Source organism: Cynocephalus volans, chromosome 15 (genome assembly GCF_027409185.1).
Source record: "Cynocephalus volans isolate mCynVol1 chromosome 15, mCynVol1.pri, whole genome shotgun sequence".
NCBI lineage: Eukaryota > Metazoa > Chordata > Mammalia > Dermoptera > Cynocephalidae > Cynocephalus > Cynocephalus volans.
In genome coordinates this window covers 37,765,054-37,781,511 of record NC_084474.1, presented here as the reverse complement: position 1 = coordinate 37,781,511, position 16,458 = coordinate 37,765,054, and the positions used below count along the sequence as shown (strand labels likewise).

Sequence of the window (16,458 nt, the reverse complement as noted above, 5' to 3'; positions counted from 1 at the left end):
ACAACAATATATTTTTGCAGTTTTGTCCTGGGGCTGTGTTAACTCCTGCTCTCTGACATAATCAGATGAGTTGTGGGCTGTCTGGACATCTGGCACAACATCATATTGATCAGGCAGGATAAGCAAGGAGTGGCTAGCACACTGGAGGCCTTGGTAAGACACATGCAATACGAAGTACGGGAGTTAAAGTGAGCAATGATTAGAGTAACATCCACTCTTGTAAAGCTTTTAGGGGTCTAGCTTGGTCAAGGGCATGTAAGGCTGTTCTTTCTAAAAGACAAGATGCCGTGTTTTACATCTTCTACCAAATTCTAGTAGGACCCTTTGTCTTATGGTGGCAGCATACTGCATGTATAGGAGTGTGCTCCAGCCCATGTACTGGATGCTTTGAGTAGGGCCTAGAGAGGAAAGGGATCTTCAAGAAGTCAGAGCTACACTAAGAACTGCCCTGATGCTTGAGCCATATGATTGGCAAGCACTGTGATGCTGGAGGTGTTAATGATAGGAAAAGGTACAGTATGGAGGCACTACAACACAGACCTCTGGGGTTTTGGAGCAAAGCCACTCCATCTGCAACAGAGACTTATGTGCCTTTTGAAAAAGAGTTCCTGGTGTGTTACTGGTGGCCTGTAAAGACAGGATTCTTAACTATGGGACACCAAGTAACAACGTGTCCAGAACTATCCATTATGAGCTAGGTTCTGTCATACTCATAGAATCATAAACTCAGGTAGGCCTGGCAACAGTCCTTCATAAGATTGAAATCGTGCATCTGGGAACAGGCCTACATGAGTCCAGAAGTCATAAGGTAACTGCACGTGCAGGTAGCCTAGATCTCCCCATCACCTACCATGGCTGCTCAGATCATGCCTAGGACAATAGGGGTGTCCATATGATCAGCTGAAGGAGGAGGAAAAGCCTGAGTATGTTTTACAGGTTGGTCATCTTAGTGTGTGGGGTAAGCTGAAAATGGGCAGTGGTTTTATTATACCCAGTGTGGGAGGGGGCTTGAGAAACTGGCAAGGGAAAATTACCTCCATGGACAAAGCTCAGAGTGGTACACCTGTTACCCATTCTGTGTGGAAGGAGCAGTGGCTCAAGAAGGGAACATATGCACACTCATTGGTAGAAATGAATAGTCCGATAGGCTCTGCGGGGGTCTGGAAGGAAAAGGACTGAAAAACCGCCGACAAGGATGTTTGGCCTAGAGGAATGTGGACGGCCATTGAGAGTGGGCATAATGTGTGAAGATTGTCAACTCACATATTAATTGGACACCAGAAACCATCCGTCACACAAGAGGCACTGAACAACCAAGTAGACAAAGTGACATTAGTCAGTTGACACTAGCCAGTCTTTGAACCCTACTTCTTGCAGGGAGGGGCCACAGTGGCAAAGACAGAAGCTACTGACACCTCTGCAAGTCTATCCTGACAGCAACAGAAACCAACAGCACTCCCAATATGTCATCTTTTTTAAGGAGGTGATTTTTGATCAGTGATTTTCCTTACGATGGACTATCAGTGTGAATCCAACACATGTGGCAGCCCATTCAACATTTTCTTGAAAAGTCCTAGGAATTGTAATGCCTAATTTTACTACCTGCAGCATTCTTAGTGGTGGGTCATTACCTGGCTTCAGCCTCATGCCTGTTAAATCGAGTGGGCATAACCCTAAAAATCGTACACATTAAAGTAAAAAAAAAATGTAATGTTAAATTGCCTAACTCAGGAAAGAAGCAAAACCAACAAAGTATGATATCTTTATCAACCATTACCAGGACATGAAACCAACAGAGCATACAAAATTTCTTAGCCTCATATTAGGTGTATAATAGTAGTTGCTCTATAAATGTTAGTTGAATAATTATCAATAAGACTATTGGCCTACATAAATACCTTTATGGATATTGGAATTTGGAAACTTAGCACATTAATGGAGATATTATAAAATGCTGTATCCCCTTCCTTCCTTAAAAGGATATATGAACATCAAGCACTGCCTAGAATTAACAATGATGTCCTCAGGGGCTGATGGCATGCTTAAGGGTGTGTTTGTCCTTTAACTTAATGTTTGGAGTCTCCTTGCTTTTAGTTCGTATATTTGCTGTTATATTCCTTGTCCCCTGTTCTGATTCCTTACAGATATCAGTCAATATTAGAGTGTTACAGTCAAGGTTGAAAGGAACAGATACGATCCTAAACTGAGAATTTACTAAGAAGAAATCTCGTATTCTCATGGCAATGACTACTCTCTAAGCTTACAGGAAATTGAGCTGGCACCTGGAAAATGACATCAGTAACAAGGCTGTGGGTGCGCGTGCACGTGCACATGTGTAACACGATCTCTTTCTTTTTTCTCTGTTTCATCCTCTTGCTCAGTGTGCACTGGCTTAATATAGTTGTTCTAGCCCAACAAAACTTTACTTCAAATACCAAATACCATTTATGAAATCTATTTTTAGTTCAAATTATCAAGAATGAGAAAATAAAATCTCCAAACAGCCAACAAATTGGCTTTTTCTGAATCGCCCTTGGTCAGAGAGAGAGACCTGGGGCATAGAAGTCTACAGAATGAACCTAGCTGCCCAGTCCACCCCTTACACGTTGCTGTGTATGTGTGGCAGGTCCTAGGGAAGGGAAGTAACATCTGGTTTTGATCCTAAATTAGTGCTGGAAAAATTATACTGAGTCCTGCTAAAAACTCTACCATGTTCCTATTTTCATCCTGACTTATTTACAGTTAAGAGAGCTTTTCTTCTTTAGATGGTATTCAAGAAAAATCACAAGAATTCAAGTTTCTTATTGTTTTTCCCTGACTTGTCTCATGGTACTCTCTACCCAGAATTACTTTAAAAACAGGTTTCAATATTATTTCAGGGGACACCAACATATACATCCATATGAAGCTGTTTTTGTTTGAGATCAACTCATCTCAGACAGAATGGTTGATCAGCTCCAAGGAACATGGAAATCAATTTCTTGTAAAAATTTCGAAGAATATATGAAAGAGCTAGGTGAGCTATGTTTACTTGCATATCAAAGCCAGTAAAAACGGGAGTTTTGATAGTACAGAACTTGCATTGTATGAAATAGATTAATCTCGGACCCCTTAATTTTTCACATAGAAAAAATAAATATTGATTCAGCACCATGTATGAGTCCATGCAAAATTAGGTTGGAATTGACACAATCCCCCATGTAATTTACTACAGCTGTATATTTTTTAAAGATGCATGTATCATAATAAACAGTGAGTGAATTTAACAAGTGATTTAAAAACAAAAGGCATGATTATTTTTTTTAAAGTATTATTTTACAAACATTTGCTTTAATCTGTAGGGGACCTTCAAAATACATTTTGTTTTCCAGCTTCTGGTGGCTGATGGAATTCCTTGGCATATGTCTGGAACACCCCAGTCTTTGCTCCTATTTACATACTGCCTTCTTTTCTGTAGGCCAGCATCCCTCTTCCTCCCTCTTACAAGGAAATTTGTGATTACACATTTAGAGTTTACTCTGATAATGTAGGATAATCTTCCCATCTCAAGATCTTTAAATTAACCACATCTACAAAGTGCCCTTTAGCATATAAGGTAACATTCACAGGTTCCAGGGATTAGGACTTGAATAGCTTTGGGACCATTATCTAATCTGTCACATCTTGTGATCATGTTTTACATGAATTCTATGAACCATATTACAGTATTTCCCCAATATATCTTCTCTTAGAAATTTAACTTAGGTAATACTGTGTATGTAATGCTATTTCTATTGAAAACACTCCTACATCTGCTGCACAAAGCTGTGTGATCACTGCAGAATTATTTGTGATAACAAAAATGGAAACTAACTTGTTGCTTATCAATAGGGGGACAGATAAAATAGATTTTGACATATACATACTATGGAATATTATGTTGCCGTGGATAAAATATATACCTATATGTACTGACATGGAAAATCTCTGAGACATACAGACAAGGGGAAAAGCAAACTGAATAACAATAGATTTAATATTTTCATTTTAAAAAACCTACATATAGTGGTGATGGTTACACAACATTGTGATGTACTTAATGCTAGTGAATTGTACACTTAAATTGGTTAAAATGGTAAATTTGTTACATGTATTTTACCACTATAAAAAAAATACTTAATAGAGAAAACAAGCCCTTTCTATGTGCACATGTAAGAATGTAAGTGAAGAGCTAAAGGTCTGGAAGAAACCATACAAAAGTATTTTGCTTGTATGTGAACAGGTATATTTTTAAAATAGGGAGATGATTCATAGCTTTAATCAGATTTTCAAAGGGATCCAAGAATCAACAGGATTAATAACTACTGGACTAAAACAGGATAATCACTAAATAAAAACTAAAGACTGATTTTTTTTCTGCAAACAAATAGTTTATTTTAACATGTAATGGTGGAACTACTAGCTTTAGATATTCGAATTCATGTGGCATTAAGTCTGTTTAACTCACAATCCTCCTAGTTAGCAAAGAATTATACAGATAACATGAGTTATTAAAGCTAACAACAGGTTTAATTAAGTGACCTTATGTCTGGTTTCCAGGAATAGGAAGAGCCAGCAGGAAACTGGGTTGTCTGGCAAAACCCACTGTGACCATCAGTACAAATGAAGATGTGATCACCATAAAAACAAAAAGCATCTTTAAAAATAATGAAATCTCCTTTAAACTGGGTGAAGAATTCGAGGAAACCACACCACGTGGCCATAAAACCAAGGTGAGGCCTACAACAGTCTTTCAGACAAATTTCATAGACTATTAATGAATAGTAATTAGAAATCATCCGAAGTAAGCAATTACAACAAACATATCTAAAGTCTTTATTAGAGAAACTTTTGGTTGACCTAAAATGTTTAAGTGAAATAAGTAAAGCGCGAAAAGGCAAATACCACATGATATCACTCGTATGTGGAATCTAAAATAAAAATTAAAAAAGTGGATCTCGTAGAAGTAGAGAGTAGAGCAATGGTTACCAGAAAGGGGCGGAGAACGGTGGACTAATGGCTACAAAACTGTCTAAGTGAATCATTGTGCAGTATATGCATGTGTTAAAACAACAAACTTTACCCCACAAATATGTACAAGTAGATGTCAAAATATTTTGAATTAAAAAAAGAAAAAATAATAAAGTGTTTAATAAAGACGTCTGTGCTAACTTTTTAAAAAATAATCTACTAGAATAAAAAAACTGGAAAAAATTTTAAGAGGAAAGGGGACTTTTCTCCTTTAAGTAAGCTCTTACAAGGGGAATTTGAATTAGCTTCCCATTTGTTTTTAAAGTTGAAATTTACTTGTGTTTCTTTGTGCAAAAACAACACTTTGCCTACACAGTAAAAGATAAAAGGAAAATTTCACTTACTTTTCAAGATAATATTACCTTTTTACTCTTTTTTTTTTTTTTTTGTTGTTGTTGTTGTTGTTGTTGGTTTTTCGTGACAGGCACTCAGCCAGTGAGTGCACCGGTCATTCCTATATAGGATCCGAACCCGCGGCGGGAGCGTCGCGGTGCTCCCAGCGCCGCACTCTACCGAGTGCGCCACAGGCTCGGCCCTACCTTTTTACTCTTATAAAGACTTTGTTCCCCAGCAGAGTGAGCCAACAAATTTACTGTTGACAAAGTCTTACATGGAATTGTAAACACTGTTCTAAAACTACCTGTGAGCATCATAACAGCTAAAAAGAATTTGGGACCTGATAAAATTTGAGTGTTCAAATGTGACAAGCTGATCTGAATTTGGTTTCGTCTGTTTTTAGATTATGGTAACCTCTGATAATGACTCCTTGATTCAAGTTCAGAACTGGGACGGTAAAGAAACCACCATAAAGAGAAAGGTGGTGGATGGGAAAATGGTGGTGGTGAGTGAGCTGTTTCTTTTCTAAAATCAAATCACTCCAATAACTTGTTTCATACTGGTAGATAAATGTGTAATCATAAATATTGTAAAATGTGCATGGATTGAGGAACTACGAAAATAAGGAGAATAAAAAAGATTGTGTAGCCTAAATTCTTCAACTCATGAGTAAACCAAAGCACGCATGTGCTTGTGCGATAAAGATTTCAGCAAGAATTGAGGGTTGTTGCTGAGGCACTCCATCCCAAGATTAACTTCTCACTGTTCCTTCAAAAAAACACTAAACAAAAACGTGAAAGAGAAGTTTAAACTAGCGGTGTGAAGCTGAAGTGGTGTCTTTTTGATGTATGGGTGAGTTAACACAAGAACCAACACATATGTTGCTACCATGTTCACATGTTTTCATATATTATTTACCCAATCCTCACGATAATACTGTGAGGTAAGATTTATTAAACCATTTATCAGGTGAGGAAACTGAGATTCAGACACTGAGTTCCCTAAGAATATACAACTAGAAATATTGGAGTGCTGGGATTAAGATCCAGGTAGGTTTAATTCCAAAGCCCGTTCCATTCTGCTCCCTCTTGGGATGCCTTCCCAGGTCATCTTTCCTACTTCTACAGAGTGAAGGAAAGTGTGTTAGTGATCCTCTACCCAAACCTCCACCTGCACCAAATGAATAAAAAGGTAATTCTGGACACAATATACAATAGTTCTAAGGGAATATGCAAGATTTGTATGGATGTAAAAAAAAAAAAAAAAAAAGAAAAAAAAGAATCTATTCTTGGGCTGGCCAGCCAGCTCACTCAGGAGAGCATGGTGCTGATAACACCAAGGTCAAGTGTTCAAATCCCCTTACAGGCCAGCCACCAAAAAATTTAATAAATAAAAAATTTAAAAATCTATTCTCATTTCTTAATATAAGTATTTTTTTTCTTTCTACAGTAAAGAGTACATTTTATTACTTATAAAATCCCAAGGGGAGGGCTAAGGATAATAGATTTTATTGCTTCTTATAATGACATTAGCCAATAAACACATAAAAAAACAGTTCAATAGAAAGCCAATAAATAAACTGATATAGTTCATTAGAAAGAACATTAGACTCAGAACCCAAGGATGTGGATTTCCATCTCTGCCGTTTATTACTTATGTGACTTTCGACAAGTCATTTATCCTTTCCAAGATTCAGATGCCTTGCCTTCAAAATGTAGACAATGTCTTCATGGAAGGTTTTCTGAGAGAATTAAATACCATCATGTATATATCAGTACTCTGAAAACCATAAAATAGTATATTGATGTAAGTTAGTAGTATTTGAAAAATGTAGAGTATGTAAAATAGTAAAAATGCTTCAATGTAGGCATTTAAAATATTTTAATAAATACTTCAAATTCCAAACTGTATGTCTTGCTTTTTCATATATATATATATATAAATATATACACAAAAATATATGTACATATTATATATACCATATATACCATATATAACAAATCATATCTCTCTATATATTTGCCATATATATGGCAAAATCAGCTAACAGATGCTATCTGTGGCCTATGTAGATCTCTTTTCAAGATTTTCTAGAAATGTATGTATGGATGTAGTATGTAGTTTGCATTTTTCTAAATGTCAGTTTCATCAGCAATACTGAAATATCTCATTCTTCTTTTGTCTTCTAGGAAAGTTCCGTGAACAATGTTGTTTGCACACGGATATATGAGAGAGTATAAACAAACTCAGTCTCAAGGTCTTAAGCATTCCCAAACTGCTGAGGCTGTTTAAGTAAAACTCCAAAGTAAAATATTGTGACTGCTAATGTCAGAGAGTGTTTCTTTGCACAAGCATCAACAATTTTGGTTGCACTGTTAAATATGTCTACGTCATATACTACCTTGGCATTTGCAGTTATCAGAAACAAGGATGATACATCCCATTCAATGCAGGTCTGGGATAATATATTCAGCGAGACACTTCGTGTTGATTTTTTTCTTATTAGGCATATTATGTCCGTCCTTTAAATTCAACATGATCTTCACTATATTGTGAAAATAATATTAATTGTTTTAATAAACTAGTTCATAGTGTTTCTCAAAGATTCTATCTCAGTTATACTCATAAAATTATAAGAAACATATTTAAAACTAAGGTAATAACTGATACTGATAGCAAACTATTATTGCAGAGAACACCACAACCACTACCACCCTCACTGAAAGCCACTGCAAAGAAAACATTCTCCTTTATTTGTGCTAAACCTCATACCATGTTAGGCTTGGGAGGTATTTTAGAAACCATGTGGGGCCGAGCCCGTGGCGCACTTGGTAGAGTGCTGCGCTGGCAGTGCGGCGACGCTCCCGCCGCGGGTTCGGATCCTATATAGGACTGACTGGCGTACTCACCAGCTGAGTGCCGGTCACGAAAAAACGACAAAAAAAAAAAAAAAAAAAAAAAAAAAAAAAAAAAAAAAGAAACCATGTGAACTGGCTGCCTCATTTTGTAGATGAGAAAACAGGTTCAGATTGGTTAACTGTACACTTCAGTAACACCCAGGTGGTTTTAGGAAGAACTGGAACCAGAATTCATGTTTCCCAATTATTAATATCACAACTGTAATAAAGCAAATTTAGGTTGGAATAGTTAGGTAGAAACAGGATCACGGTGTACAATTATGAATCAAGGATAACACTACATCAAACTAATGAATAAACAAGCTTCCCTTTGACTTAAAATGTGTAACAGGATGCTATAGCTTAGTCCAGACAAGGACACAGAGTGTGACCAATTGAACTGTGGCCTGTCACTGCTTACAAGTATTTGCCTGAATTGATATATGGGGTCTTGGTATTCTGAGAGAAGTGAGAGAAGTGCTTGCTTATTTTTGGTGTACTGAAATGGTGAAGACAATGGAAGGCATAGAAAGACACTTGTCCCCTGAACTGTTAAGACTGGACAGAGGGGCTGAAGGAGAGGCAGCGGCTGAAGGAGCTGTTTTCCTGAGGCCCTGTACATGGCTGTGGATGTGGGCAGTTCTGCTGCAGGGTCCAGGTAACAGCTTCCTGCACGGAGACACAAGAGAAGTGGTCTTCTCTTTGGAGCCCAGCACTGCTCTGACACATCCAGGGTGGCTATGGAAGCTTTGGGAAAGAATACACTTGGCTTGGCATGACGGTGTCTTTCCTGCTATGGTAATGGACATAATCTTGTGGGCTGTAGGAGCCAGTGAAGGAAGTCTTGTGATGAAGAAATGGTTACCAGATACCAGGATAACTATCAGACTGTGCTGAGGCTACTGGACAGGAGGGACATCCCTGAGGACTTCCAGAAACATCTGGTGGGCAGGGTCTGGGAGCAGGGTGGACTTTGCAAGGGTTGGAATTCTGCATGAGCAAGTGTGAGCAAAAGCATGATGTTTAGATATTGATGTTAATGTCAATTTATTTGTCAACAATCTGATGAAATCTACCTCAAACACACACACACACACACACACACACACACACACACACAAATACGACACCACCAAAGATCTTCAGGAGAGGTAAGCAGCACACCTACCTTCTTCCCGCCCCTTTACTCAGTTGAGAATCAATAAAGTAGAAAGTCATTCACTGTGGCTGGTGGAAGTGCATATCCCTCAGGTATGGTTGAGCAACCGATCTAAACCAAACAGAGCAAGATCCAACACGGCTCCAAAATGACAGTGTGATTCAGGATTTGCTGCACATCCACCATGCTCCCGGCACTGCATGAGAACCGGTGATGCGAGGAGAACTAAGCTACATTTGCTGCCTTTGATCAACTCATTGATATGTCGGAAAGATATCAATGTGCACATTAATCTTGGGAGTTTATAAGCAACAGGTTTTAAAATAAATGACTCCACCTGGGGAGAAAGATCTAACATCACTTCCCTGTTGAATAATTGCTTTGCTGGGATGAAGGACAATTAGCAACGGGGTGGCAGACACACGAGCAGTGAGGACAGCAGTCTGGAGGGACAGCATGAGTGGACTCACCACTCCTTCCCACAACCTCTGTCCTAGAGTTTGTCCTTCTGTGTCACAGCCTCAGCACAGTCTGCATCAATTCAGTTCAAGTCAGTAATTATTATCAGGATAGTTAAGGAATGTGGAGTTATTCCTAGTAAGGCACAACCTGTTCTTCCTAAGCTGGGAAAAGTTTTGGGGTTTTCAAAAAAATCTTATTTTTAATTCAGATTTTGCCAAAATACTACCAGAATAGAAATCAAAAAACCACTGTCTAAAGAAAGGGAGGATATTTAGATTTATTTAAACAGTAGAATTAATGATGAATATTTCCTATCTAGTAAATAAATTTGGGAAAATAATGTCTCATTTGAATAATTCTGTTGACAATAACCTGAGATGGAAAGTAAAATAAAAATTATAACAGACTGTTTTTTTGGCATACTTAAGTGCCATACACTGTGTTTAACACTTTCTACGCGTAACCTCATTGTCTCCGTAATATATTCATAAAGGTATAAACTAGGACTCAGAGAGGTTTAATATTTTGCCTGAAGTTCCTTAGCTGATCAATACCAAGGCAAGAGTTCAAAACTAGTTCTCTGTGCCTCCAAAATCTGTTTTCTAGCCACTATGCCAGAATGCCTCTCCAGAAATCAATAATTATTAGAATTTCTTTGATATGATAAATAAATTCATAGTTAAAACCATTAACCTGAACTTGTAACGCCTGAGAAATCCACCCTACCTAAACTCTCATGCTCTAAACTGACCAGAAAGATTCCTTTTTTGAGCTGAAGACTGAAGAAATAGAAAACAACCAAACTTGGACTAATCCATCACCTTTGTGTGACAAGTTTTCCAGGAAATTGTTGCTCGATGTGCTAAGCAAAAGGAATAAAATTTAAGGATCTGGGACAAGAAGAGTTGAACTAAGAGAAATAAATGGTCTTACAAGTTTTAGCTTAGCATTTATAGATGAGAATTGTGTTTAAAAATAACTTGGGAATACTGTTATGGGTAATAAATTTGGGAAACTTTCAGACTGTGCTTAGGAATGTTATGCAAATATACTTTTAGCATTAGGCAGGACTCTGAGGATCATAGAGTAGAACTCTTCACTTATCAGATTAGAGAACTGAGGTCCCCTCAGAGAAGAAGGTGACAAGGCCTTGACTGGTCGTCCTAGCTCTGCCTGACTGCTGGTGTGTTGTGTGGGTTTGCTCTGAGCAAATGCTATAAACCATACTAAATCCTTATGGGTGAAATCAAAGGAAAACTGAAGTTATGATTCTAGACCGCTTTGACCAGAAGAAGTGTTGATGAGATGTGAGATTTAATTAAATGAATATACTGAATCCAGTCCAGTGCCAGGTGCAAACATGACACTTTTGCTGACAGAAAGAGACTCATGTAAGCTTATGGCAAAAGAACTATCTATCTCACTCATAACTGGGAGCTGGATTCATACACAAACAGATAAACAATAGAAACGGAGAGAAAGAAAGAAACAACAACCACAGTAATACTCTGAACTCTTAGAAAGAAAGAAAAGAACCGCGGCTACTAGAGGTGGAAAAGGGGAGGGGAGGAGGCGAGGCAGGGGGGCTAATGAGGAATTGGCTAATGGACACAAAGAATGATTGCATGTTGTAATGATGAATAAGTTAACTAATCTGACCTAACTATCGCACATTGTACACAATTATTGAAAATCAACGTTGTACCCCACATGTATGTATAATAAATTATCAAAAAAAGAAAAACTATCTGTATCTTGCTTAACTTTGTGATTTGAACTCTTCTTTTCATAAAACTTATTGACTGACTTTTGGCTACCAGCAGTTTTCAAACATTTTTCCAATCAGTGGACCTTCCTTATCAGATGGATTGTATGCAGAGACCTCATGTGGGAAAAAGTTCAAGGCAAAGCCTCATGCTTCATGTCATCTGCCTTTTATATCTCCAAGGACAGCTCCAGAGAAAACCTTTAAAACTGCCATTCTAATGCACCTCCTGTCTGCTGATAGCCCTAGTTTTCTGTTGATATTACCCTTTTTTCATATCAAAAATTGTCTATTATAGTCATTATCAGGAATTATTTATTATGCTTTCCATTATTCAAGGAATGATGCAGGTTGACATGGAAAGAAATGTAGAAAAAGACAAAATTGAATAGTTTTTGATCAAGTAATAAGATAGACATCACATCAGTTATTTCAATAAAAAGAATTTTTTGCCTTTCTTAAAGCAGCTTTATTGAGATATAGTATATATACAAGAAAGCCCACGTGTTAAAGTATACATTTCGATGATATGTTTAGTATATTTACAGAATTGTGTAACCATAACCTAATCTAATTCTAGAACATTTTTGTCATCCCCCAAAGAAACCTTGCACCACTAGAAATCATTCCCCTTTTCTTCACCCTCCGTCCCTGAAACCTTAGGCAGCCACTAGTGCATTTTCTGTCTCTAGGGATACACCTCTTCTGGATATTCCATACAAATGGAATCATACAATGCATGTCCTTTTGAGACTGGCTTCTTTCACTTAGCATAATGTTTTCCAGGTTCATCCATGTTGTAGCATGTACCAACACTTCATTCCTTTTTCATCTCTGAATAATATTCCATTGTATGAATATACCACATTCTATTTATCTGTTCACCAGTTGATGGACATTGGGTTGATTTTACTTTGGGATTGTCATGAATAATGCTGGTATGAACATTCATGTATGAATTTTTTGGGTGGCCATAATTTTATTTATCTTGGGTATATACCTAGAAGCAGAATTGCTGAGTCATATGGTAACTCCATGTCCAGCATTTTGAGGAGATGCGTAACTGTTTTCCAAAGTGGCTGTATCATTTTACATTCCCATCACCAGTATATGAGGGTTCTAATTTCTTCATATCTTTACCAACAGTTCTTGTTATCTGTCTTTTTGATTACAGTCATTCTAGTGGATTCAACAGAAATAATTTAATATAAAGAATTATTAACCAAGTTTTAGAGAATGAAGAAGGCAAAAAGGGACCACTAATGTAATGCAAAAGTATCAACTGCAGAGAGGAGCTACTTCTCCTAAAACTGGGGGGGAAAGAGTAAAAAGGTGAAATTAATAAATCTTAGAAGCATGGAGGAGGGACCTGCAGAACTGAAACTTGCAACTCAGACTACTAAGAAGGAAATGCTTCTGGTTGGTGCTGGTGTCTCTTAGCTCAGAGGGGTCTGTGAAGCTATGATCCAGATCCCTGAAGATGGGATGCTGTCTGGTTGGTGCTGGAATCTCTTAAGGGGCATAATTAGACTGGTCCTGAAAGTGTTTAGAAAAACTGCAAATTGAAATCAACTACTGCTATTGGAATGCTCTGCCACTATCAGACTAAAGAAGATTTGTTGGCATCCTACTGGCAGGAACAGGAAGCAAAAAGGAAAAAGTTTCCCTTTTTCCTCTCCCCGCCTTTTAGTCTCCCTGTAGCATATACAGTATGTAGAACTTAACATGAGGCTAGCTGTCAAACCAGTGGTTTGTAGAGCTCCTGCCCCAGCACTGAAAAGTAGAGTATAAAAGGACTGGTTTAAAGTTCAGAGACAGTAGCTTAATAATCAGCACAGTCAAGTCTCTTTAGCTACTCATTTCTATGTACCTGCATTAGTTAGAGTTCTCCAGAAAAACAGAACCAATGGGATATATACAGATTTTTAAGAGGAGATTTATTGTGGAAATTGGTTTATGTGAGTACGGAGGTTGAGAAGTCCCACTATGCACTGTCTACAAGCTGGAGAACCAGGAAAGCCAATGGTATAATTCAGTGCAAGTCCAAAGGCCTGAGAACCAGGAGTTCCAATGTCCATGGGCAGGAGAAGATGTATGTCCCAGCTCAATGAGACAGAATTTGCCTTTCCTCCACCTTTTTGTTCTATTCAGGCCCTCAATGGATTGGATGATGCCCATCCAAATTGGTAAGGGTGGATCTTCTTTATTCAGTCTACTGATTCAAATGCTAATCTCTTATAGAAACACTCATACAGATACACCCAGAAATAATGTTTTACCAGCTATCTGGGCACCCTTAGCCTAGTTAAGTTGACACATAAAGTTAACCATCACAGCATCCTTCTCCATATATTTAAACTTCTATATAACAACAAAACCAGATGCAATTACCTCATTGAAATGAAGATGCTCTCATTCTTTCCCCAAATTAGGAAACATAAAATCCCAATAATTATTGCACCCATCTTCGAGACAGTCACACTACACGGCTCTGAGTTTTGGAAATTAACACTAAAATTAAGCTGTCTTTTTTCCTAGGAACACCATGATGAATTAGCCACTGAAAAAAATCCTTGCAAATCAAAACATTTTGATTATTTCGCCGTTTCTGCTGTGTATTATGTTACATGTCCCCAGTTTGTCATTGGTTGTTAAGCCCTGTCACTTGGCTTTGCTACTCTGAGACCCCATCATCCCGCTGAAATCAGTTAGCTTGTATTAGTGGTGGCACCTCCTGCCATGGTACCTCGTCTACACAAGGGCTACCACTGAGTGCTTTAAGGATATTCATGCTTCACTTATTTCTCATGTTTTAGTAAAGGAAGTGTCTTCTGGGTCTAGCATATAATAAACGATTCCAATTACCTTAAGATTTTGTATTCCTTTCTCTGCATTAGGCCAAGGAAGTTCTAGCATCTCAATATAATTAAATGCCAGCCCTCTTTCAAGCCCAAGTTTCAGTAAACCAACCAACTAAATTGTTAGAGATAAATTGTTAGAGTAAATTGTTAGCTGCACAAGCTAAAATACTAAACCAAGAATCTCTGGTAAATGCACTTATGTTAATAAGGTTGGACTGATCAAGTGTTATATAGTCTGTTCTCCTTGGTTTAATATCCTTAGAATCATTCCAATGACTATCACCCAGGTTCCTGTCAATACGAGTTAGCATCTTTAAATTCTTTTGGCATATAAGCAATTTCTTCCTGGGTCAGACCTCATACTTGTCTTCTTGGAACATGTTGAGATCTTATCTAATTATGTATCTAGTGGCAGCCAGGCATAGTTACAGCGAGTCCTAATGAGAAAGGCACCCCCTTGCAAGGTAACTGTCCCAGATAGGTCTTCAAGCAAAGAAAGTTTAGTCTTTTCAGGCAGTGGAAGACAAGTTGCTTCCACTGACAAAAGAGACTCAGAGTGATCCTGGAACTCCAAATTTCCAGCATCATCTGTGATCATCCAGATGTCCCCATTCCAAGTGTCGTTATTCTACTCTTTCCCAATGATCACTCTAATTTGCAAGTGAGAAACTTAGTAAAGTTGTGAATTCAACTTCCTTTGTAACTCTGCCCCAACACAATTAAATTTTGGATCTCATTTTCAGCAAAGTCGTCCCTGCAGTTATAAAAAATAAGATAAATTTTAGGCCACTGTAGATGCTTTCTAGTTCTCTGAACATGTCTTGAGCTGAGAGTATAAAAACATGAGTTTGTCATTTTCTTTTGATAAGGACTCCATAGCTTTTAAAAGAAGTCATCCCACCCCACCCTTGCCACTTGTTTCAGTAGGAATTTCATCACAATCAGTGACAGGCAATAATTTGACTAATTGTGATGCCACTAGCATCTCATTTTCCATTAGCAAGGAGCCCAGCCCTATATTTAAGACCAAGGACACAATCATATGAAACCTTAAATCTCATCATTGAAAACTTACACCTGGCACCAATTTCTGTATCCTTCTGGATTCAGTCACGACTTAGAAACCACACTAGTTATTTTATCAGAGAGAATTTAAAATGAAGATTTGTTAATAGGTATGAAAAACTTAAGTGGCACAAAAGGAACACTAAGATTTCACACAGGTGGCAACTTCAGGAAGCAGCTACCACCCACAGGTTTGAAGAACAAAAGGAAGGGTTTGGGATTACTAAAACATTGGAGTCCAGGGGATGGACACTGCAGAACTGGAATTTAGACCTCAGAGGAGGCACTGCTCCTCTGGTATTGGAACTTCAGGAGTTCAGAAGAGACCTCAGAAGTGTCTTGTCTTGGTACTTTATCCTCAGAGTAAAGGCTACACTATCTCCACCTTAACAAAGCTTAAAAACGAGCTTTGGAAGGAGTAAGCTGATGTGCAAGTAACTTAAATTCATGTAAGAAAAAAAAGACCAGTACTCTTTAAAGGAAGACAACAAAATTCAGGCACTCAAAGATGTTACATTTACAATGTCCATGCATCCAGTCAAAAATTATTATACATGACAAGAAGACAGAAAACAGAATCTATAATCAGGAAAAAAAATCTGTCAATAGAAACAGACCCAGAAATGACAGAGATGATAGAATTAGCAGACACAGACGGCATATAAATATGCTCAAATGCTCAAGAATTTAAAGAACCTGAGCATAATAAGGAGATAAACAGAAGATAAAACTTCTAGAATTAAAAAATACGTATCTGAAATGAGCATTTGCAGGATTGAGAACAGATTAGAAACTGTAGAAGAAAAGATGGGTGACCTTGAAAATGTAACAATAGAATCTATCCAACCTGAAGCATAAAGAGAA

The 16,458-nt window shown here is 37.8% G+C and overlaps 1 protein-coding gene across 1 annotated transcript; it reads left to right on the top strand.

Moving 5' to 3' along the window:
• The first annotated feature begins 2,943 nt into the window (after window positions 1-2,943).
• On the top strand, window positions 2,944-7,625 carry FABP12 (fatty acid binding protein 12). Its single transcript, XM_063080127.1, has 4 exons — window positions 2,944-3,016; window positions 4,579-4,751; window positions 5,789-5,890; window positions 7,575-7,625. The coding sequence occupies exons 1-4, from the start codon at window positions 2,944-2,946 to the stop codon at window positions 7,623-7,625; spliced, it is 399 nt and encodes a 132-aa protein (XP_062936197.1).
• The last annotated feature ends 8,833 nt before the right edge of the window (window positions 7,626-16,458 follow it).

Coding starts and splice junctions, on each gene's coding strand:
- FABP12 (XM_063080127.1), top strand. CDS start 2,944: ATGGTTGATCAGCTCCAAGGAACATGGAAATCAATTTCTTGTAAAAAT. Junction 3,017..4,578: donor AGAATATATGAAAGAGCTAG/GTGAGCTATGTT, acceptor TCTGGTTTCCAG/GAATAGGAAGAGCCAGCAGG. Junction 4,752..5,788: donor CACGTGGCCATAAAACCAAG/GTGAGGCCTACA, acceptor GTCTGTTTTTAG/ATTATGGTAACCTCTGATAA.